The following is a 24179-nucleotide window of genomic DNA, read 5'->3' as shown; positions in this document are numbered from 1 at the left end:
CCCCAAAGGGGACTCTTTGGCTCCTGCCGGGGCCTGACTGGCACGTGGCTGGGCCCAGATGGCTTGTCGCGGGGGCGGGGGCAGGCAGGTGAGGCAGGGGCCCTCGTGGCCACAGAGGGCAGGGCGGCAGTGGGGTGGGGAACTCTGGCAGGAAGCATGCCTTCAGGCTGGCCTTGGGGACCCCATCAAGGGCAGCCGTGTGTCCTCACCTGCCCCCTTGCTCTGCATCTCGGCCTGGCTGTCTCCCAGGATGCTGGCTCTGCCTCTCTCTTCAGGGGTGACCCGAGGTGACAGCACTAGGGGCTGGCGGATGGGGGACACCCCCTTCTCCTCTGGCCCCTGCCAGGTCCTGGGGCGCTGCCAGCCCCATGCTCTCCATGCAGCCTGGGGGCCTGTCTGCGCCAGGCTCTGTCTTCTGAGTCACCGGCCTTTCTCCAGGTGTGGCCTGCTTGGCAGGGCTTGTGTGTGTTTCAGACACGTGTGCGGCTGGGTGTGGCTACGAGTCAGGCCTCGCTGGGGGCGGGGGTGGGTACGGGGCGAGGCTGCAGCCAAATGAGCCTCTGACTCTGAGCAAGGAGACTGGGTGTTGCTGACAAGAAAAAGCGGAGTTTTTTCGGGCAGAGGGAGCATCAGGCAAGAGGGTACGGCCTTGTCCCTGCAGCCTCTCCACCTCCTCCTGTCCGGCCGGTCAGCTTCCCTGAAGCTTTGCTGAAGCCGGCCAGTGCCCTGCAGGGGCCTGAGGGGAGCTGAGGACCCCAGAGGCCTTGGAGTGATTTCAGGAGAGTCTGGGCCGGCCTCGGTGGCCGTGTGTCACCCCAGCCCCTCCTGCTGAAGGACAGAGACCAGCCACCTTAGCGGGGATCAGGGCCCCCCGGAAACGGCCTGCTGGTGTCCTTCGCCATGGGGGGCTGCAGCCTGGGTCCCCTCGGCTTGTCCCGTGGAGAGCCACAGGGCTGCCAGGCCTCCCCCCACCCCTCCGCTCCCACCCCTACCCGCCGCCTCCCGCTTCAGACGCAACAGAAACACCACGTCCGTCTCCTTTTATTCCCAGGTTACCACGAAAATGGGGTGGTGAAAGCCGAGAATGGAACCTCCACACGGACTAAGAAACTGAAGTCTCCTTAAGGCCAAAGTGCTGAGAACAGCAATCCTCTCGTGGGGCCAGCAGGGAGCGCCCCCACCCGCCTTCCTGCTCCAGGCGCCCCGCCTCGAACAGCACAATCCCGTCTTCACACAGGGCCTTTTCCTCTTTCTTACGTCTCAGCTGTCTCCTCTTCTTCCTCCATGAACCGTTCTCAATAAAACCAAAAATCTCCCTCTTTCCCTTCCTCAGACCGCCGCACCTCCTCACCTCTGTCCTGGGTGGGGTTTGCTAGAAGCCCAGGCTCTCTCACGGTTCCTTTTCTGTCGGCCTCCTCTTTCTCTTCTTTCATGGCTTGTTTCTCTTTCTACTCGTTAGTGTACCTTATCGTGCAATTTCTCCGTGTCTGATTTTTTACAACGAGAGGAGGCTAAGCCTGCAGTGCTGGCCATCTAACACCCAGTCCCTGGGACTTGAGTGGGCCGCCCTGTGCCATGGAGCCTCCACCAAGCCGGCAGTGGCCCCTCGGTGATCTCTATGCGGATGGGCAGCAGGAGGAGAGACCGGCTCTCTCGGATCATCATCTCCTAGGTGCTGATGAACTGACGAGATGTATGATTCCAGTTCTGCACGTGCCATCTTGAGCACCACCCCGCCTCCCCCGTCCCGGGGGCCCTTTCTAGTCCTAAGTGCCAAGGCGTTTGGCTTTGGGACGTGACAACTCGTTCCAGAAGGATGGTGGTGACTGAATGGGGTCCCGTGGCTGGTCATGCATCGGCAGCCACCCCTGCTCTCTGTCGGGGACCTGCTAGAGGAGGACGAGTCATCCCACTCTACAGCAAGAGCAAAGTAACCGGCGCGGTGGGCACCTCCAGGGAGGTAATGCGGCAGAAATGACGGCATCGACCTGGCCTTCGGTAGCACGTCCAGCTGCACTGCGCTTCCCATCTTTCACCAGCAACCAAACCAAACAGCAGTTAACAAACCAGCCCAGCGGGGGACACGCCGGTTCTAAACCCAGCAGCCCTGCCTGTTGGGGGCTGGCCTTGCCCCTGACTTCATCTCTCTCGCTGCAGGAACACTAAGCTCCCCGGTGACCCCTGGTGCCCCAGCGAGGGTCACCTAGGCCCCTCACCTGCGAGCCTCACTTGCTGACTGTCCTATGGAGTTGTCGTTGTCTGCTGCTGTTTGCTGAGCACGCCCACAGCATTTTAGACGGTATAAACCCAGGCTGACTCAGAATCGCTTTGCTGGTTAGGAGGGCAGACCCAGCCTTGTTGACGGGAGTCTTTTTGCACCTTCCCCCCACGTGTTCCCCCCCAACCCCCCAAAGACAAGGCTTCCAGGCCTCACAGTGCCTTGTGAGGACTCCAGCAGGGAGCGAGGCTCTCAGGAGGAGACCTGAGTGCCGTGTGGAGCTGGTGGGAGCAGGCATGTTAGTGCCATTTGAGGGGCTGCTCTTCTCCCTGACACCAGAATAGAAAGTAAACCTTGAGTTATTACCCAGCATGGGGGAAATGGGTCTCTTCATCAAGGCAGCTTCCTTCTCCAGGTCACTTGCCCCAGAGAAAAGTTTTAATCTCCCAGTGCCTGGGATTTGCTTCCTGACAGCCTGGTAGACCCTCGCTTCTCTGCTCAGGATGAGGCCCTGGAGAGGGGAAGGGGTTCTCTTGATTACCATTAGGAGAGGGACAATGCTTGTGAAAACGCGAACTTCTCCCATCTTCTCCTTCCCTGACACTTACCTGGGCTGCAAGGGAGAATGTTGGTGAAAGGGTGGCTTGTACCAACTGAGCGGATCCAGTCTAGAACGCCCTCAGCCGTTCAAATAGTCCCCCTCCCCGCTCGTGGCTGTAGCTGAGTTTCTGCTCCTGCTTGCCTGGGGATGCTGTGTATGTAGCCCAGGTCAGCCTGCAGCCTCCTCAGCCTGCCCACTGGCCTCACGCCCGGCCCAGTCCTCTCTAGGTGTCCTTGGCCTTGGCACTGCTCCCCGGAGGCCACCCCCCATGCTGGGGAGCCCTGCAGCGTCATGCCTTCTCCCTGGGCCGGGGAGGAGGGAGCCGCAGCTGGGGCCCTGCCCAGAGCAGCGTCCCTTCTCGGGTACCAAGGTGATCACTGACAGAACACAGGTGTTTACCATGTGCCTCACGGTGGTACCACCAGCCTGGGCCCGGGCCGACTCGCACTGCATCCTAAACGATGGGGTCGGTTCCCTGATGAGAGTTGGGGAAATCTTCCCCACCATGTGAAGCCCCTGAGAACATTACGGGAGGCTAGTGTCCCACCCGCCAGCTTCAGGAGTGATTTGAGGGGAGGCTGAGAGGGTAACTGGGGGTGCCTGGCACATTCGCTTCAGAGCAGAGCCAAGCCTGTGGCAGGTTGGCTCACTGTGTGTGACCAGGGGCCGAAAAATCTCAGTTCCGCTTGGTCTTGAGAACTTGGGCTGCCTTGTCTTGGTTTGGCCATTCTGGATCTGTTCTTCAGTCTCACATCCTCTGTGATGGCCCGGCCAGACGCCCCCAAGTTTGAGAGGCTGCTTAGCACCATCTGCCAGGAGCCGAGCAGACACTTATCTACCTCAGCAGCCCCACCCCACCCCATCATCGCCGGCTGGCACACGTGGGGGCATCTGGTAGCATGGGAGAGGAGGCCCTGGGGTGGCGATCCTAACCCTCCCTGGAGGCTCTGTGATGGGAAGTTGTCGTCTCGCCCCGGGTTCTGATAACTGTGTATTATTCCTTGGTTATAGGTGCCCCTTCTGAAGGCAGGGCAGTTCTGGGGGACCCAGGAGCAGGCCAAGCTGGGCCTGGTCAGTCCTAGTCCTGCATGTATCTCTGCAGACCTGCGTCCTTTCCCAACGAGTGCCTCTCCCATTTCTGTCCCAAGCGGAGCTACCACACTTCAGAAACCAGACTAGATCCCTGCCCTGGCCCCCTCTGCAGAGGGTGCTGTTGACTGGAAAGCCCTGGAGCCGGGCCGGGTGTTCCGGGATGCGCGCGGCTGGGTTTGCTTTGGGGACCTTTTTTCTTGTCACCTTTGACTTTCCTCGGTGCTGAGGAGAAGGTAGGGGCAGGGTGTGCACCCCCCTCCCGGGTTCAAGTTCAAAGTGGCTGCTCCTTGCAGCCTTTTGGTTTCTCTCCTGGGCTTCGGCCTCCCTGTCGGTCTGTCCTAGGCTGGGGGGCCAAGGGGGCGGGGAGGTCTGCATGTGACTCGCACCTGCAGGGGCCCCTGTGTCCCAGTGAACAGACCCCCTCTCCTGAGGGTCAGGGCCTGACCCCGTGGAGAGTGGCTTGGGAGTCAGGGCCGCCAAGTGGTCTCTCTCTCTCCACACTGCCATCTTAGCTTGCAGCCCTCTCCTCAGGAGGGCTTAGGCACGAATGCACAACTGGGCTGTTGACAGATCACTTGGGACCTAAGTCGAGTCTCTCCCCGGGTATGGCTGCCTCAGGGAGGAGCCTTCACCAACTTCTCTCTCTCTCAGTTCTTGCGTGAGTAGTAATTCCTTTCAGAAGGCTGTGAAAGACCACGGTTCCCCCAGCCGCCTCCCTTACCAGCTCGCTGTCTTTTATGGAGGTCCCCAGAAAGCATGGGGACGCTGGCTCTGCGAGACCTCTTTGTGCCCTGAGCTGATCCTGTATCTTTTTGTCAGAAGTGCCTTCCTTACCGGGGTCTCCTGGCCTCCACCTGCACCGTGTGGCCAGCCCCCGGCCCCAGTAGGGCTCCGTGGAAAAGGGACACGGACTGTGACGGTTTCCCCTCATTCGTCTTAGCCTCGCCCCTGCCCGTTGTCAGGACCTGGTGGTTTCCAGTTCCTCCTCGAGTCCAGGTGCTTGTGAGGGCCCCTCTGCGGGCAGCTGCCCATCAGGGAAGCTTGGGGCTCCCTGGGCACCAGGCCGCCATGCCTCTGGCTCATGCGCTGAACCCTGCTCATCCAGCTCCCCCGACGTGTAGAAGAAAAGGTATCCTCATAGCAGCCTCTTCTCATCTGTTCTGTTTCCCATTCGACCCAAAGTTTATGCAGGAAGGTGTTTACTCTTACTTCCGGTCACAAGTGTTACTCACAGATGCCCGTCTGACGTGGGTCCTGCTGGGCTGTGGCAGACGCCCCCTCCGTGCAGTGTTACCTTGTTGAGCATCAGCTCCCCCTCGCCCGCCCCTTCCCGCCACCTCCTCACTCTTCCGGGTTGTGCAATAACTCTCCCGGCCAGTGGTCTTTCCCACAGGCCGTCTGTCCCTCCCAGTGCTCGGCCACTGGGGCAGGACGGGACCCACGGGAGGGTGGTCGTCATCCCCACAGAAGAAACGGTAGCCACGCTCCCTCTTTGTCGTTCTCGTGACCTTGGTGGCATTCTAGTGGAACATTATAGCATCGTCTTAGAAGTCCCTGTATTTTTTAAACTGTTTAAAAAGGAAAAAAAAAAAAAAAACCATCCTCACGATGGGGCATTAATAGGTTAGCATCTGGGAATAAGTTCTGTGAGACACCTGAGGCATCACCAGCACTTCGCTGAAAGCATTTAAGAGTTTGTGTGGAGAGGAGGGAGGTTTTCCTGGGAATCAGCCGTGTGTGCACACCCCTGGTCACCCGATCGCATCTGACCAGTGGTAAGTGCCACCATCTCCTTGGGTACAGAGTCAAGTGTTTATGTGACGAGACTCTACACCTCATCGTTTTCAGTTTCTCTTGTTTAATAAACATCTGAAGGATGAGCTGAGGCTGCTGGTGCCCTGAGCAACTCATAATGCAGATGTGGACGAAGTATCTCTTCACTCTTCCACTTCAGCCTGTTCATGTTATGGACCAAATTTCCAACGAGGAACTCAAGGAAAATTTGTACCTGCCGTATTTATGCTTTCATGTAAAAGGGTTTTGTTTTTTTTGAGGGGGCTCTTTATACTTTCAGTGAACTTTTTTCCAAATCCTTTTCCCACTGTTTCTGTCCGATTTTAAAACAAATTACAGTTTTGTATGAATTTTTTAAAATGTACATTTTGAGACAAATGATCAAATATTTTTGAAATAACTGAATAAAAGGCATAGAATTATTAGTCTAATTGTCTCAGGTATAATTGCTTTTTACCTGGATGCTCACATTTGCTTTTTAAAGTTGCAGTTATTTTATTTCACCTCGAAGTCAGATGGTTATAAGGGAATTGTTTAGAGTGTTGCTTCAATGCATTTATAGAGTATGTTTCTTCCCCTGAAGATTGAAAAGGTTACAATTAAGATTGTTTGAAAATAGTGACATTGCTGGCAACTTTCTTTTTTGTAAGAACTTGCACCAACTGTAATCTTAAGTTTGTATTCGCAAGTGTGCTTTTATATGAAGAATGAGTTTGCGGCCATTTCAGCCTCATTTCTAATGTTTTTCACTGTTAGTAATTTCTTGCATATCTTTTGAGATAGTTGTTTATTGTGGTCATGTGAGTAAGGGAGCTGGACTTAAGGACAGAGAACAAGTCAGTTATTTGAGTGGTGGGTAGCAGAACGCCTTTTACTTGTGTCTGTAACAGGAGGTGTAAATGTGGACAGGAGTGTGCCGACGTTGGGGGGGTGGTTAGGAAGCTCCAGGAGGAGGTGCACTGTGCCCAATGGCTACCTGTCATCCACAGGGGTGTGTTCTGAGACCCTCAGTGGATCCCTGAAACCCCAGACAGGACCGGGCCCTATACACACTGTGTTTTCCTAAACATACCTACCTACAGTGAAGTCTATAAATTAGGCACAGTAAGAGAGAACAATTACAAACATACACCATAATGAAAGCTATGTGAATGTGGTCTCTAAAAATTTTATCTTAACTGTGCTGCACTTATCCTTCTCCTCACGACGTGAGTTGACTGAATGGCTGTGTGGTGGGGTGACATGAGCTGTATGCTGCAGACGCCATGATGGAGCCTTGGGCTACTGCTGACTTGACCACACGTCAGGAGGAAGCGCACTTGCTTGGGGCGATCCTCGATCTCGACACTGATGGCTGGAGATCCGAGGTGGGACAGAGCGGGATGGTGCAAGAGTCAGCACAGTACTCAGAATGGCACACAATTTAAAACTTACACAGCATCTTCGGAACTTTCCATCTAATATTTTCAGACCATGGCTTACTGTAGTAATTGTAAAGTAAAGGTGTGGATAAGGGAGGACGACTGTGTTATGGTGTCACCTGGCTAAAAGAAGACAGGGCTGAGTCTGTGTAGAAGCCACCAGATGTCAGTGTCGGTGCTGAACAGATGCTGCCTGAGTGCTTGTGCCAGCAGTGGGCAAGGGACACAGCTGGCACAGTCAGGTGGCCTGTTGCCCATCTCCAGAGAGAGCTTAGAGATGGGTGCAGTTGGCTGAGGGACATGCACGGACTATGAGGGCCAAGCAGGAACCGTGCACCTGAGGCGAAGGCACGGGAGAGCCAGGGCTCAGCTGGGAGAGCCAAGCGGTCAGCCTTTCTGAGCTAGCTTGCTCACTCAGCTGTGCTCGGTGTTTTGGGGGAGGCAGTTGGCTGGTTGGTTTGCTTCAGTTCAGTTCAGTTGCTCAGTTGTGTCCAAATCCTTGCAACCCCATGAATTGCAACACGCCAGGCCTCCCTGTCCATCACCAACTCCCGGAGTTCACTCAAACTCACGTCCATCGAGTCAGTGATACCATCCAGCCATCTCATCCTCTGTTGTCCCCTTCTCCTCCTGCCCCCAATCCCTCCCAGCATCAGAGTCTTTTCCAATGAGTCAACTCTTCGCATGAGGTGGCCAAAGTATTGGAATTTCAGCTTCAGCATCAGTCCTTCCAAAGAACACCCAGGGCTTATCTCCTTCAGAATGGACTGGTTGGATCTCCTTGCAGTCCAAGGGACTCTCAAGAGTCTTCTCCAACACCACAGTTCAAAAGCATCAATTCTTCGGCACTCAGCTTTCTTTGTAGTCCAACTCTCACATCCATACATGACCACTGGAAAAACCATAGCCTTGACTAGACGGACCTTTTATGGCAAAGTGATGTCTCTGCTTTTGAATATGCTATCTAGGTTGGTCATAACTTTCCTTCCAAGGAGTAAGCGTCTTTTAATTTCATGGCTGCAGTCACCATCTGCAGTGATTTTGGAGCCCCCCAAAATAAAGTCTGACACTGTTTCCACTGTTTCCCCATCTATTTCCCATGAAGTGATGGGACCAGATGCCATGATCTTCGTTTTCTAAATGTTGAGCTAAATTTAAGCCAACTTTTTCACTCTCCTCTTTCACTTTCATCCAGAGGCTTTTTAGTTCCTCTTCACTTTCTGCCATAAGGGTGGTGTCATCTGCATATCTGAGGTTATTGATATTTCTCCCAGCAATCTTGATGCCAGCTTATGCTTCTTCCAGTCCAGCGTTTCTCATGATGTACTCTGCATAGAAGTTAAATAAGCAGGATGACAATATACAGCCTTGACATACTCCTTTTCCTGTTTGGAACCAGTCTGTTGTTCCATGTCGTTCTAACTGTTGCTTCCTGACCTGCATATAGGTTTTTCAAGAGGCAGGTCAGGTGGTCTGGTATTCCCATCTCTTTCAGAATTTTCCACAGTTTATTGTGATCCACACAAAGGCTTTGGCATAGTCAATAAAGCAGAAATAGATGTTTTTCTGGAACTCTCTTCCTTTTTCCATGATCCAGCGGATGTTGGCAATTTGATCTCTGGTTCCTCTGCCTTTTCTAAAACCAGCTTGAACATCTATCTGGAAGTTCATGATTCACGTATTGCTGAAGCCTGGCTTGGAGAATTTTGAGCATTACTTTACTAGCTTGTAAGATGAGTGCAATTGTGCGGTAGTTTGAGCATTCTTTGGCATTGCCTTTCTTTGGGATTGATTTGCTCGCTTGATTGTTTTTGGAGGGAATGGTGGTGGTGAGATTTAGAGACAGTGAACACTAAGCTTGTGGTTTGAACAGAGCACTCGATGAATTGATTTCTCATAGGAACAGGCTCATGCTCCTACACCAGCAGGATATTCACTCATCCAAGTGACCCCTGATCTGGAAATCTAGAGATATCTTCTCGGGTACCCCTGAAGCCTACAGGTAACAGGCTTGACTAGATGGTATTTTCAGGCCCCTGGGAGTGCAGACAGAGTACTGGTGGTGAGAAATCCAAGACAGTGCTTATAAAGGTGAAGCTGGTGGCTGACTTCAGCTGAGGAGCAGCCCTGCTTCTGGACTTCCAAAAGTGCATCAGAGCCTGGTTGACAACTGGGAGCTGTTATTCTAATCTGTTCTCCTTATCTTGAGGCCAGGCTCTCTAAGAGCAGTTTCTCTAAATTTATTTTTTTTAAGCTACAGCCAACATCAAGAAATACATTATACATCATGACTCATGAAACAAACATTTCATGAAACAATACGAATCCGTATACCACCCCGTGATAGTTCCTGTTCCTTTCAGGTCAGGTCAGGTCAGTTGCTCAGTCGGGAATTACACTGAATCTGTAGATGGCTCTGGGTAGTATAAGCATGTTTAGTTCAGTTCAGTCGCTCAGTCATGTCTGACTCTTTGTGACCCCATGAATCGCAGCACGCCAGGCCTCCCTGTCCATCACCATCTCCCGGAGTTCACTCAGACTCACGTCCATTGAGTCAGTGATTCCATCCAGCCATCTCATCCTCTGTCGTCCCCTTCTTCTCCTGCCCCCAATCCCTCCCAGCATCAGAGTCTTTTCCAATGAGTCAACTCTTCGAATGAGGTGGCCAAAGTACTGGTGTTTCAGCTTTAGCATCACTCCTTCCAAAGAAATCCCAGGGCTGATCTCCTTCAGAATGGACTTGTTGGATCTCCTTGCAGTCCAAGGGACTCTCAAGAGTCTTCTCCAACACCACAGTTCAAAAGCATCAATTCTTTGGTGCTCAGCTTTCTTCACAGTCCAACTCTCACATCTATACATGACCACTGGAAAAACCATAGCCTTGACTAGACGGACCTTTGTTGGCAAAGTAATATCTCTGCTTTTGAATATGCTATCTAGGTTGGTCATAACTTTTTTTCCAAGGAGTAAGCGTCTTTTAATTTCGTGGCTGCAATCACCATCTGCAGTGATTTTGGAGCCCAAAAAAATAGTCTGACAGTGTTTCCACTGTTTCCCCATCTATTTCCCATGAAGTGATGGAACCAGATGCCATGATCTTCGTTTTCTGAATGTTGAGTTTTAAGCCAACTTTTTCATTCTCCTCTTTCACTTTCATCAAGAGGCTTTTTAGTTCCTCCTCACTTTCTGCCATAAGGGTGGTGTCATCTGCATATCTGAGGTTATTGATATTTCTCCCGGCAATCTTGATTCCAGCTTGTGTTTCTTCCAGTCCAGCGTTTCTCATGATGTACTCTGCATAGAAGTTAAATAAGCAGGGTGACAATATACAGCCTTGATGTACTCCTTTTCCTATTTGGAACCAGTCTGTTGTTCCATGTCGTTCTAACTGTTGCTTCCTGACCTGCACACAGATTTCTCAAGAGGCAGGTCGTGGTTGGTGCAAAAGTAATTGCTGTTTGGCATGGTTGAACGTCATCATTTGATGTCAGAATACATTCTTAAATAAATGTAGTTATGTTATACATCATTTTAATCCACATTTCTTGCTTTATTGCTTTTTGTTTTTCGCTAATGACTTATTACTTGCTGTTTATATTTATTTGATGTGTTTGAGCCTTGTTACAATGATTTAAATTCATGGTCTAAAACATTTGTAACTGCATTTGGTGCAGTTACATTTGCACCAACCTAATATCTAATTTTTTAAAATGCAGGTCTACTAAGGGGCCTAGAACTGCAGTTGAAAAACGGTGTCTACTTCTCTACCCGGCTAGGGGGAGGGGTGGTCTGGCAGCAGTACCACACCCCACATGGTGTCTCTCTGAGCAAATTCTATCGTCCTGCTCCTATTCATTCTGCTCCTGCATTATCAGGGTTCTTTCTCCAGAGAAATAGAACCAATAGGCTCTATACAGAGAGAGAAAGGGACTGATTATAAAGAACTGGTTCTTGTAACTGTGGAGCCTGACAAGCTCCAGTATCTATAGTCAGCAGTCTGGAGACTTGTTGAGAGCTGATGAGGAGGTCCTGTCTGAAGGCCAGCAGCCTCGAGACCAAGGAAGAGCCGACATCTCAGTCTGAGTCCCAGAGCAGGAAAAAGCTGATGTCATGGCAGGCTGGAGGAGTCCTTTCTTATTAGGGAAGAGTCAGCCTTTTTGTTCTCTTCAAGCCTTTAGTGAGGGGTGAGGGGTGAGGGGCTCCCATCCTAGAGGGGGCCATGTGCTTTCCTCCATCCACCAACTCGGATGGTAACCTCATTCAGAAACAGCCTCACAGACACACCCAGAAATGTCCAGGCACCCGTATTTAGTCAAGCTGACACAGAATTAACCATCACAACACCCCTGTCCCCTTCCCTAAATAAGGCACCAACCTTAGCTCCTACAAGATCCAATTTAATTTAGCCTTCATTGGTAGTGAAATATAAGAACCAAAAGAGAAATGGAATTTCAAGATGCCTGTAAATGCCTCTGTGAGGCGTACAGGTAGATGGAGGCCCAAAGTCAACACACTCCGCTGCGTTCTGTCCTCAGCAGGTCAGTTGGAGAAAGCACGGACGAAGTTATAGTAGTCGATCTTGTCTTCTCCGTGAGAGCACATTCTGATGAGCTGCAGGTGAGAGACAGGAGGCTGCTTTCAGCTCCGCAGCAGAGCCTCTTTAGTGACCGCCCCCCACACTCTAACAGCTCAACTGTTTATACCCTCAGCTGATCTGACATGATCTTGGGAGCCTTCCCCAATCTTACGCTTCATGAAAAGAAAGCTCAGATGGTGTAAATGGCCTGCCCGAGGTTTCAGGTCTAACATTTATAAGAATACTGTCATTTTCAAAGCAGTTTTGTTCTTATATTCAGTTACAAGACTATCCATCAGGGCTGCTGTTATCACAGCCTAAGAGAAAAATATAGTTATGTCACTGCTAACACCAGGTCTCCTGAAACTCACCTGTGAGTGGCAATAAGTACACTGATCCACTGTGGTTAAAAGATGTGTGCAGACCCATCCCTCCCCCACCCCCTGATGCAGCGCCCATGTCAGGTCACAGGTGATACAAATGACGTAAAAATCAAAGGCTGGACATGCTATTGGCCTGAGGCTTGGGAAGCCAGATGGGAGTTTTGCTCACACGAGACTGCTGAAGGCCAGCAGTCTCGAGACCAAGGAAGAGCCGATATCTCAGTCTGAGTCCAAAAGCAGGGAAAAGCTGATGTTATCCTTCCACCTGCCTCCTCACTCCTTGCTAAGGTTCCTGTCTGACAAATTCTTGTCCCCAAGCTAGTCACACCAATCCCAAACAAAAGCTTTCCCCAAATGACTCTTAACTTCCCAGCATCCCATGTGCTGAAGTGTCCTTAAGAAGGACTACAGCACCACAATGCTCTTCATCAGTGAGAATGTCTCGTATCAGCCACTGTCATTGGCAACTGAGGGAGAAAGCCTGTCCTAACTTCTAGTCCTGACAGGCATCCTGAACCTGGTCAAAGGGATTTATAAATAGAAAGTGAAAGTGAAGTCACTCAGTCGTGTCTGACTCTTTGCGACCCCATGGACTATAGCCCACCAGGCTCCTCTGTCCTTGGGATTTTCCAGGCAATAGTACTGGAGTGGATTGCCATTTCCTTCTCCAGGGGATCTTCCCGACCCAGGGATTGACCCTGGGTCTCCCGCGTTGTAGACAGACGCTTTACCATCTGAGCCACCAGGGAAGTCCTTTATAAAGAGAAAGAGGTATGAAATGCCCCCTCAGCTCCCTCATGGAAACTCTAAGAGGAGAATGTCCAGCTGGCCATGGACCTGGGTCAGTGGTCACGCCCTCTCCCATGCCAGCCCTACCAATGGACAAGCATAGGGGTCACCTTGAAGGGGTCAGAGGCTCCCCCATCCTGCCCAGTCCAGCTATTCCATCCGCCTTGGCGACCGCCCTCCTCCTGCACCCACATGGCTCACCGGCCGCTCTGCTGTCTGAACCCTGCCCACTTAAAGAGATGCCCTACAACAGCATTAGGAATGACCAACCAATGATAAGAGTCAAAGGCAAATGCCATAATCAGGACTGAACGGCAGATCTGATTCGAGCACCCCAAAGCTTCCCCAGTTAAAATACAAATGCAGCTGCCTTTGGGAGCGAGTGAACAGTGCCCATCCTCTGCAATTAGCCCAGAAAAGTAATTCCTACTCACCTCCTTAATCAAGGAGTCATCAACTGGGAGTTGGTAAGAGCCACAGATTTTAAAGAACGTCTCCCTGTCCACGTATCCTGAAGCTTCCTTGTCATAGATCTGAAAGGCCTCGCGGATGTTGTCCCTGCACGGGCGATCTTTCAGTTGCTTCTGGATTGTGTCTATCAGGGCCTCCAGGTCCCGCACACCCGGGTCCTCTTCCGCTTGCTGGCTGTGGAGAGAGGAAAGAAATGGCTGGACGTGGTGTTCATTCTCCAACCATCTTATCTCAGTGACCAAAGTTCTCACTTGGTGAAGCTGAGGAAGCCTCTAATGATATAGTTTTGATGCTCAGCTGATCAGTAACTGTTCATGTCTGTGGCTCAGCCTCCCTCGCTACCATCTGTCAAATACTTGCACCACAAAAAGCCAGACCTACCACCACTGCAGCCTCCTCCAAGTCAGGCATCTGCGGGAGTCACATGATTGTCAGCATCTGTGTTACATCACCTAGAACTGAATGTTTTTAGAAACAGATGCCTAAAAGTAGTGTGATGAAGAAATCAAAGTAAAAGAGAAATAAAATATCTAGAAACAAACAAAAATAGATATACAGTTGACCCTTGAACAAAAGCAGGGTTTAGGGGCATCAGCCCTCCACACAGTCAAAAATCTGGGTGTGACTTATAGTAAGCCCTCCGAATGTGTGGTGGTTCTGTATCCACAGGTTCAACCCACTGAGGATTGTATACAAGTGCAATACATATTCACTGAAAAAAAATCTGCATATAAATACACTCACACAGTTCCAACCTGTGTTGTTCAGTGGTCCCCTATACCACATACCAAAATTTATGGGATACAGCAAAAGCAGTTCTAAGAGGGAGGCTTACAGTAATAAAGAAAAAGGAGGAGTTCATGGGCAGTTCAGTGGTTAGGACTAGGTGCTTTCACTGCTGTGGCCCAAGTTCAATCCCTGATGAAGGAACTAAGATCCCATGAGCCATGCAGTGCAGCCCAAAAGAAGAACGAAGAAAGATCTCAAACCACCTAAGTTTATACCTCAAGGAACTAGAAAAATAAAAATAAAAGCCCAGAGTTAGCAGAAGAAAGATCAGAGCAGAAAGAAAGGAAAGAGATCCTGGAAAAATGATAGACAAGATCAATGAAACTAAGACCCTTTTTAAAAAAAAAAAAAGATAAAACTGACAAACTTTTTAACTTGACCAATTTTTAAAAAAAATACTCAAAATCAGAAATGAGGAGAGACATTACAACTAATACCACAGAAATACAAAGGATCAGAAGAGACTACTATGAACAATTTACTTATCAATGGGTTGGATAACCTGGAAGAAATGGATAAATTCCTAAAAACAAACAACCTACCAAGCCTGAATCACAAAGAAATAGAAAATCTAAACAGACTAATGATATGAAGATTAATCAGGAATCAAAAATCTCCCAACAAATTCCCAGGACCAGATGGTTTCATGGTGAACTGTACCAAATATTTAAGGCAGAATTAATACCAATCCATTTCAAACTCCTCCAAAAAAAAATGAAGAGGAGGAAACACTCCCAAATTCATACAAGGCCAGCATACTTTGACATCAAATCCAAACAATGACACTACAAGAAAAGAAAATTACAGACCAATAACCCTTGGTGAACACAAATGCAAAAGTCCTCAACAAAATACCAGCAAACTGAATTCAACAGCACATTAAAAAGATTGTACATCATGATCAAGTGGGATTTACCCTGACTAGGCAAGTATGGTTCAACATATAGAAATCAATACACACTGAGAATGAAGAATACATACATACATAAATACACACATACCTAAATATGATCATCTCAATACATACAGAAAAAGCATTTGACAAAACTCAACATCCTTTCATGATGAAAATTCAAATAAATTAGGTAGAGAAGGAATGTATCTCAACGTTATAATGGCCACACATGAGAATCCCCCAGCTAATAACATACCTTGTAGTGAACAAGACGATGATGCCCATTCTATAAGATCAGGAACCAGACAAAGGTACATACTCTTGCCACTTCTACTCAACAGAGACCTGTGTGCCCACTCGGTTGTGGCTGACTCTTTGTGACCCTTTGGACTGTAGCCCACTAGGCTCCTCTCTCCGTGGGGTTTTTCAGGCAAGGATACTGGAGTAGGTTGCCATTTCCTCCTCCAGGGGATCTTTCTGACCCAGGGACTGAACCAGAGTCTTGTGTCTCCTGCCTTGCAGGCAGATTCTTAACCGCTGAGCCATTGGGAAAGCCCTACAGAGACCTAGCCAGAGAAACTAGGGAAGAAAAATAAATGAAAGGCATCCAAAGAGAAAAGGAAGAAGTACAACTGTTTCAGTTTACAGATGACAGGATCTTATATATTAGTCTTTCAGTTCAGTTCAGTTGCTCAGTCGTGTCCAACTCTTTGGGACCCCATGAACCACAGCACGCCAGGCCTCCCTGTTCATCACCAACTCCCGGAATTTACTCAAACTCGTGTCCATTGAGTCAGTGATGCCATCCAACCATCTCATTCTCTGTCATTCTCTTCTCCTCCCATTTTCAATCTTTCCCAACATCAGGGTCTTTTCAAATGAGTCAGCTCTTCGAATCAGGTTGCCAAAGTACTGGAGTTTCAGCTTCAGCATCAGTCCTTCCAATGAACATTCAGGACTGATTTCCTTTATGATGGACTGGTTGGATCTCCTTATAGTCCAAAGGACTCTCAAGAGTCTTCTCCAACACCACAGTTGAAAAGCATCGATTCTTTGGTGCTCAGCTTTCTTTATAGTCCAACTCTCACATCCATACATGACCACAGGAAAAACCATAGTCTTGACTATATGATGTTCTTTGTTGACAAAGAAATGTCTCTTCTTTTTAATATGCTATCTAGGTTGGTCATAACTTTCCTTCCAAGGAGTAAGCATCTTTTAATTTCATGGCTGCAGTCACCATCTCCAGTGATTTTGGAGGCCAAAAAGATAAAGTCTGTCACTGTTTCCACTGTTTCCCCATCTATTTCCCATGAAGTGATGGGACCAGATGCCATGATCTTCGTTTTCTGAATGTTGAGCTTTAAGCCAACTTTTTCACTCTCCTCTTTGACTTTCATCAAGAGGCTTTTTAGTTCCTCTTCACTTTCTGCCGTAAGGGTGGTGTCATCTGCATATCTGAGGTTATTGATGTCTCCCAGCAATCTTGATTCCAGCTTGTGTTTCATCCAGCTCAGCATTTCTCATGATGTACTCTTCATATAAATTAAATAATCAGGGTGAAAATATACAGCCTTGACATACTCCTTTCCCGATTTGGAACCAGTCTGTTGTTCCATCAGCAAAAACAAGATCTGGAGCTGACTGTGGCTCAGATCATCAGCTCCTTATTGCAAAATTCAGACTCAAATTGAAGAAAGCAAGGAAAACCACTAGCCCAGTTAGGTATGGCCTAAATCAGATCTAATAGATTCAAGGAATTAGATGTGGTAGACAGAGTACCTAAAGAACTATGGACGGAGGTTCATTACACTATACAGGAGGTGGTGACCAAAACCATCCCCAAGAAAAAGAAATGCAAGAAGGTAAAGGGGTTGTCTGAGGAGGCCTTACAAATATCTGAGAAGAGAAGAGAAGCAAAAGCAAAGGAGAAAGGGAAAGATATACCCAACTGAATGCAGAGTTCCAGAGAATAGCAAATGGAGATAAGAAAGCCTTCTTAAGTGAACAATGCAAAGTAGAGGAAAATAATAAAATGGGAAAGACTAAGAAAATTAGAAGATACTAAGGGAACATTTCATGCAAAGATGGGCACAATAAAGCAGAGAAATGGTATGGACCTAACAGAAGCAGAAGAGATTAAGAGGTGGCAAGAATACACAGAAGAACTGTACAAAAAAGGTCTTAATGACCCGGATAACCACAATAGTATGATCACTCATCTAGAGTCAGATATACTGGAGTGTGAAGTCAAGTGGGCCTTAGAAAGCATTACTATGAACAAAGCTAGTGGAGGTGATGGAATTCCAGCTAAGCTATTTCAAATCCTAAAAGATAATGTGGTTAAAGTGCTGTACTCAATATGCCAGCAAATTTGGAAAACTCAGCAGTGGCCACAGGACTGGAAAAGGTCCGTTTTCATTCCAATCCCAAAGAAAGGCAATGCCAAAGAATGCTCAAACTACCGCACAACTGCACTCATGCAACTTTCACATGCCAGCAAAATTATGCTCAAAATCCTTCGAGCTAGGCTTCAGCAGTACATGAACCAAGGATTTCCAGATGTTCAAGTTGGATTTAGAAAAGGTGGAGAAATCAGAGATCAGCTTGCCAACATCCTCTGGGTCATAGAAAAAGCAAGGGAACTCAAAAAAAACCATTCACTTCTGCTTCATTGACCACAGCCTCTGACTGTGTGGATCACAACAAACTGGAAAATTCTTAAAAGAGATGGGAACACCAGACCACCTTACCTGCCTCCTGAGAAACCTGTATGCAGGTCAAGAAGCAACAGTTAGAACCAGACATAATACAAAAGACTGGTTCAAAATTGGGTAAGTACATCAGGGCTGAATACTGTCGTCTTGATTATTTAGCTTCTATGCAGACTACATCATGCAAAATGCTGGGCTGGATGGAGCACAAGCTGGAAACAAGATTGCTGAGAGAAATATCAACAACCTCAGATATGCAGATACCACTCTAATGGCAGAAAGTGAAAAGGAACTAAAGAGCCTCTTGATGAAGGTGAAAGAGGAGAGTGAAAAAGGTGGCTTAAAGCTCAACATTAAAAAAACTAAGGTCACGGCATCCGGTTCATCACTTCATGGCACATAGATGTGGAAAAAGTGGAAACGAAGACAGATTTTATTTTCTTTGGCTCCAAAATCACTGGAGATGGTGACTGCAGCACGAAATTAGAAGACACTTGCTCCTTGGAAGAAAAACTATGACAAACCTAGATAGTGTATTAAAAAACAGAGACTTCATTTTGCCAACAAAGTCCATACAGTCAAAGCTATGGTTTTTCCAGAAGTCATGTATGCATGTGAGAGTTGGGCCATAAAGAAGGCTGAATACTGAAGAACTGAGGCTTTTGAACTGTGGTGCTGGAGAAGACTCCTGAGAGTCCCTTACACTGCAAGGAGATCAAACCAGTCAATCCTAAAGGAAATCAACCCTGAATATTCATCAGAAGGACTGATGCTTAAGCTGAAGCTCCAATACTTTGGCCCCGATACAAAGAGCTGACTCTTTGGAAAAGACCCTAATGCTGGCAAAGACTGAGGGCAAGAGAAGGGGTAACAGAGGATAAGATGGTTGGATGGCATCACTGTCTCAACAGACATGAGTCTGAACAAACTCAGGGAGATAGTGGACAGGGAAGCCTGGTGTGCTGCAGTTCATGGGGTCACAAAGAGTCGGACACCACTTAGGAACTAAACAACATGAAATGCACTAACAATTAACTATTGAAAGAAAAATTAAAACAATCTCATTTATAATAGCATTTAAAAAACTAGAATAAATTTAACCAAAGTGAAAGATCTATACACTGAAAACTATAAGACATTGATGAAAGAAACTGAAGACGACAAACAGATGGAAAGTATTTCATACTCCTGAATTAGAGTAATTAACACTGTTAACATGATTATAGTCCCATCACTTCATGGGAAATAGATGGGGAAACAGTGGAAACAGTGTCATACTTTATTTTGGGGGGCTCCAAAATCACTGCAGATGGTGATTACAGCCATGAAATTAAAAGACGCTTACTCCTTGGAAGGAAAGTTATGACCTACCTAGATAGCATATTAAAAAGCAGAGACATTATTTTGCCAACAAAGGTCCGTCTAGTCAAGGCTATGGTTTTTCCAGTAGTCATGTATGGATGTGAGAGTTGGACTATAAAGAAAGCTGAGCACCGAAGAATTGATGCTTTTGAACTGTGGTGTTGGAGAAGACTCTTCAGAGTCCCTTGGACTGCAAGGAGATCCAACCAGTCAATTGTAAAGGACATCAGTCCTGGGTGTTCTTTGGAAGGACTGATGCTGAAGCTGAAATTCCAATACTTTGGCTACCTCATGTGAAGAGTTGACTCACTGGAAAAGACTCTGATGCTGGGAGGGATTGGGGGCAGGAGGAGAAGGGGACAACAGAGGATGAGATGGCTGGATGGCATCACTGACTCAATGGACATGGGTTTGTGTAGGCTCTGGGAGATAGTGAAGGACAGGGAGGTCTGGCGTGCTGCAGTTCATGGGGTCGCAAAGAGTCGGACACAACTGAGTGACTGAACTGAAGCTCCGGCAGACGGTGAAGGGCAGGGGAGCCTGGCGTGTGCGGTCCATGGGGTCACAAAGAGTTGGACATGACTGAGTGACTGAACAACAAACAATGTGAAATGATGAATGTGTTAACTAACTAGGTTGTGGTAATCACATCACAATCACATGTATATCAAATCATCACATTGTACACTTAACACAGTTCTGTCAATGACACTTCAATACAACGGGCAGAGGAGAAGTAGTATGATGAATTTGGAGTCAAGTGCCAGCATGACTTTGTGTGATAATTCGCGGCCTGGTAACTCGGTGCAATGGGTTAAAGAAGAGAATGGTGGCGGGCAGATGAGTCAGAAGGCACTGTGGTAAAAATCAGTGTACATTATCTGCAGATCAAAAGGCTGAGCGCTGGACCAGCAGGGCTGGCTCAAAGGCCAAAGCCAGTGGGCAGCCTGTGTTTCTACATAGAGTTTAAGTGAAACCCAGTCACACCTATTCGTTTACACACTATGCACGGCTGCTTTCACCCCACAAAGGCAGAGCTGAGTAGTTTACAACAGAGATGCTGGTGTGGCTTACACACCTGAATTATTTACTCCTCTTTCCAAAAGCGTCTGCCAACCGCTGCCCTAGACAACGAGCTCCTATTCTCTCATCTGGCTGCCTTGAGTGTTTATTAAGGTCCGGCATGTGGTGCAAGCTCCAATATCACTGAATTAATGAATAAATGACAAGAGACCGTTAGATCTGAAAACAATCAGTGACCTCAAGAAACAACTTCTGGAGAGTTATTTGGATACCAGCACAGTCAGAAAGGAGGCGGTGACAGACACAAAAGAATTTAGAGAAATGGGAGCTACTTAGCTGTGACAAGAAGGTAAAGAGCTCAGTAAAGAAACATTCCAAGGCAAAGAGTAGGAAAATGGAAGCCACTCACACTGGATCTACCTGAGACCAACTGCAGAGTGAATATGGACGGCTTCCCTGGTGGCTCAGTAGTAAAGAATCCACCTGCCAGTACAGGGACCTAAGCCTGAAAAGAATTTCAGATGAAGTCAATACTCCAATCACGTGGGCACTGTTTTAATTTTATGGCTCAGAGAAAGAAGATGGCTAACTCCAAATTTCATCATCCAGTAGCCAACACCTCTTGCCTGGGAAATCCCATGGACAGAGGAGCCTGGTAGGCTGCAGTCCATGGGGTCTCGAAGAGTCGGACACGACTGAGCGACTTCACTTTCACTTTTCACTTTCATGCACTGGAGAAGGAAATGGCAACCCACTCCAGTATTTTTGCCTGGAGAATCCCAGGGATGGGAGCCTGGTGGGCTGCCATCTATGGGGTCGCATAGAGTTGGACACGATTGACGTGACTTAGCAGCAGCAGCAGGAGCCAACACTGGACATAAAAAGTTCTTGGGCATGACAAGTACTCAGGATCCCTTTTCATTATTCTTTCCAATGATCAAATACAGGGTTTGTGTTTCCTTAGAGCGGGATTCTTTACCAGATGGGTGAGTCAGAAGCCAAGAGAAGTAAGGCTGTAAGATACAGAGGGCGAGACCTCTGGGTTCATAGCACCTTTGAGCGTTTTCTTTCATTTATCCCTGACTCATCACAAGAGAAGAGAACGAAAGTGAGGGTCAGAACGAGGATAGCCATGGATCTATTAACCCAGAACTTAAATTTATTTTTATTCGTATCTTACTCTAAGTGTCCTAATACTATCTTTTCCTCATTACTAAATAAAGGGGGAGAAAACAGCCCACCTGTAGTATGCCAAAGCAAGAAGCTTTCCAGTGTTCCTGGTATTTGCAGAGACATGGGGAAATTACAGAAAGAAGCTTTTGAGAAGTACTCAAGTTAAATGTGTGCCATGAATCTCAACCTGGCCCTTCCTGGTGCCCAGCCACCAAACTATGGCCCTCGTGCCATCTGCCTCCCACTCTCCTAGACGGCTGCCATGTTTCACCAGCCAAAGAAACTTATTTTCCTTCATATTTTTCACATCTCTGAATCAGGATGCATTTTAAAATTGATGGTGAGTCTCAATTACAACTGACAGTCTTTCTTTCTTAGCAGCAGGTAAAATGATGGTATGTATTTATTTTCACTTTATTTTTATATTCATTTTATTTATTTGTAGAGTCAACAGAACATTTCCCAACTTCTCCTCCCGGAACCTCCAACGTCTCCACATCTGCATTCTTCCTGCTGCGCTGCTATAGTGAAAACAGCGAAACAATGAGAAGGACCCCTCAACCACGTGTTGACCCCTCAACCAACCTGCCAGCACCTGCACCCACACACCCTGCCTTCCTGCCTGGCACACACATTATGGTTTCAGAGAGTAATCCAGAGACCCTGGGAGCTTCTCGAGACCCTCATGGAAGTCTGTGAGGTCAGAGCTGCTCTCTGACCTCTGAATGTGAACATTCCTAAATGTGAACATTGGTGAACCACTGCCCGAGATGGATGACCAATGCTTCCGTCTAAAGCCAGTTCCTCCCCCTGGGTCTCTCACAGACACCAGAAATCTCCCCTCTCTCACAGATTTATCAATGCTTCCTTCCCTACAGAATTATTCCCATTTACATACAAACTTGCTGCCCTTTATTCTTACAAACAAAACAAAAAGCCCTCTATTCCATTTCCTCTGCCAGCTACTCCCCATCTCCCTATTCCCCTTTGCACCAACTTCCTCAACTTCCTCTCCTCCCATCTCTTAAGCCCACCCCCGCCCCATTCCAGTGGAAGTCCTCACTGAGGTCCCCAGTACCCCCTCAGTTCAGTTCAGTTCAGTCATTCAGTCGTGTCCAACTCTTTGCGACCCCATGAATCACAGCACGCCAGGCCTCCCTGTCCATCACCAACTCCCGGAGTTCACTCAGACTCACGTTGATCGAGTTGGTGATGCCATCCAGCCATCTCATCCTCGTCGTCCCCTTCTCCTCCTTCCCCCAATCCCTCCCAGCATCAGAGTCTTTTCCAATGAGTCAACTCTTCACATGAGGTGGCCAAAGTACTGGAGTTTCAGCTTTAGCATCAGTCCTTCCAAAGAACACCCAGGACTGATCTTTAGAATGGACTGGTTGGATCTCCTTGCAGTCCAAGGGACTCTCAAGAGTCTTCTCCAACACCACAGTTCAAAAGCATCAATTCTTCCACGCTCAGCGTTCTTCACAGTCCGACTCTCACATCCATACATGACCACTGGAAAAATCATAGCCTCGACTAGACGGACCTTTGTTGGCAAAGTAATGTCTCTGCTTTTGAATATGCTATCTAGGTTGGTCATAACTTTCCTTCCAAGGAGTAAGCGTCTTTTAATTTCATGGCTGCAATCACCATCTGCAGTGATTTTGGAGCCCAAAAAAATAGAGTATGACACTGTTTCCACTGTTTCCCCATCTATTTCCTATAAAGTGATAGGACTAGATGCCATGATCTAGGTTTTCTGAATGTTGAGCTTTAAGCCAACTTTTTCACCTTCCTCTTTCACTTTCATCAAGAGGCTTTTTAGTTCCTCTTCACTTTCTGCCATAAGGGTGGTGTCATCTGCATATCTGAGGTTATTGGTATTTCTCCCGGCAATCTTGATTCCAGCTTGTGCTTCTTCCAGTACCCCCTACTTGTTGCTAAATCCTCACCTGAGACAGCGAATCACTGTCTTCGTTGATGTGCAGACAATTACGACTTCACATGGCTCAGATATGCATGAACTTCAGTTACCACAGTTCACTGGTTAAATAACCCAGTCCTTCAACAACATGGTTCGACTTTCAGTTACCACAGTTCATTAACTGTGAATTACTGCCTAAAGTGAAAACTCACTGTGAGATTTCTAGCCCACAAGTCACTGTATAAATAGCAGATGTGTGTCATAATCAATGACAAGCATATCCTCTCTTCAAAATCTGTCAGTAACTAGTAACCAGGCATGTGTTTTTGAAGCCACACACAGATAGCAAAGCGTGTAGCTGCGTTGCCTCCTTTTCTCTAAAGGATAAACTCAAGTGACAGTTTGCAAAAATGGACGATGAAAGAAAGAACTCTGACAGCAAAGATGAGAGTGCAGCAGAAAAACCAAAAGCGATAGAGCTAGAAAGGAGAATTCAGGTCCAACACAGCGGAGTTAGAGAAGAACCAGCTGACTGGGAACGCGGACACCGCTGCCGTTTGACAGACTCGACGTGCAGCCAGAGGACCCCAGCAAAGGCCGGCGCACTGACCCAAAAGGAGGAAATGATCGGGACAAAAAGGATCACGATATCCCAGACGCCAGCAAGACGTGAAGCCAAAGTCACTCAGCCGTGTCCGACTCTCTGTGACCCCATGGACTGCAGCCTGCCAGGCTTCTCTGTCCATAGAATTCTCCAGGGAAGAACACTGGAGTGGGATGCTGTTCCCTCCTCCAGGGGATCTTCCCAACCCAGGGATCGAACCCAGGTCTCCCACGTGCTGCCGGGTTCTTTACCATTTGAGCCACCTGGGAAGCTCAAAAACTTCACATTAAAAGGACTCTGAGATACTTCACTGTCATTAAAGGAACTCTAGGATATAATCACAACACTAAAAG

General features: G+C 47.9%; 2 protein-coding genes across 2 annotated transcripts in view; one reads left to right on the top strand and one right to left on the bottom strand.

The window, feature by feature from the left end:
• Nucleotides 1-6136, top strand: part of TRAM2 (translocation associated membrane protein 2) — a 69802-nt gene extending 63666 nt beyond the window's left edge. Inside the window, exon 11 of the mRNA XM_019985977.2 lies at nt 1052-6136. Coding sequence (XP_019841536.1) covers nt 1052-1125 — 74 coding nt within the window. The 3' untranslated portion in view covers nt 1126-6136. The remainder of the gene's footprint in view (nt 1-1051) is intronic.
• A 5371-nt stretch (nt 6137-11507) lies between these two features.
• Nucleotides 11508-24179, bottom strand: part of EFHC1 (EF-hand domain containing 1) — a 39716-nt gene continuing 27044 nt past the window's right edge. Inside the window, exons 10-11 of the mRNA XM_019986310.2 lie at nt 13309-13519; nt 11508-11737 (exon numbers count right to left, since the gene is read on the bottom strand). Coding sequence (XP_019841869.2) covers nt 11666-11737; nt 13309-13519 — 283 coding nt within the window. The 3' untranslated portion in view covers nt 11508-11665. The remainder of the gene's footprint in view (nt 11738-13308; nt 13520-24179) is intronic.

The sequence above is a fragment of the Bos indicus genome, chromosome 23 (assembly GCF_029378745.1).
Source record: "Bos indicus isolate NIAB-ARS_2022 breed Sahiwal x Tharparkar chromosome 23, NIAB-ARS_B.indTharparkar_mat_pri_1.0, whole genome shotgun sequence".
In the NCBI taxonomy this organism is placed as follows: Eukaryota; Metazoa; Chordata; class Mammalia; order Artiodactyla; family Bovidae; genus Bos; species Bos indicus.
The sequence above is the reverse complement of the archived record's forward strand: the minus strand, read 5'-3'. Positions and strand labels throughout refer to the sequence as shown.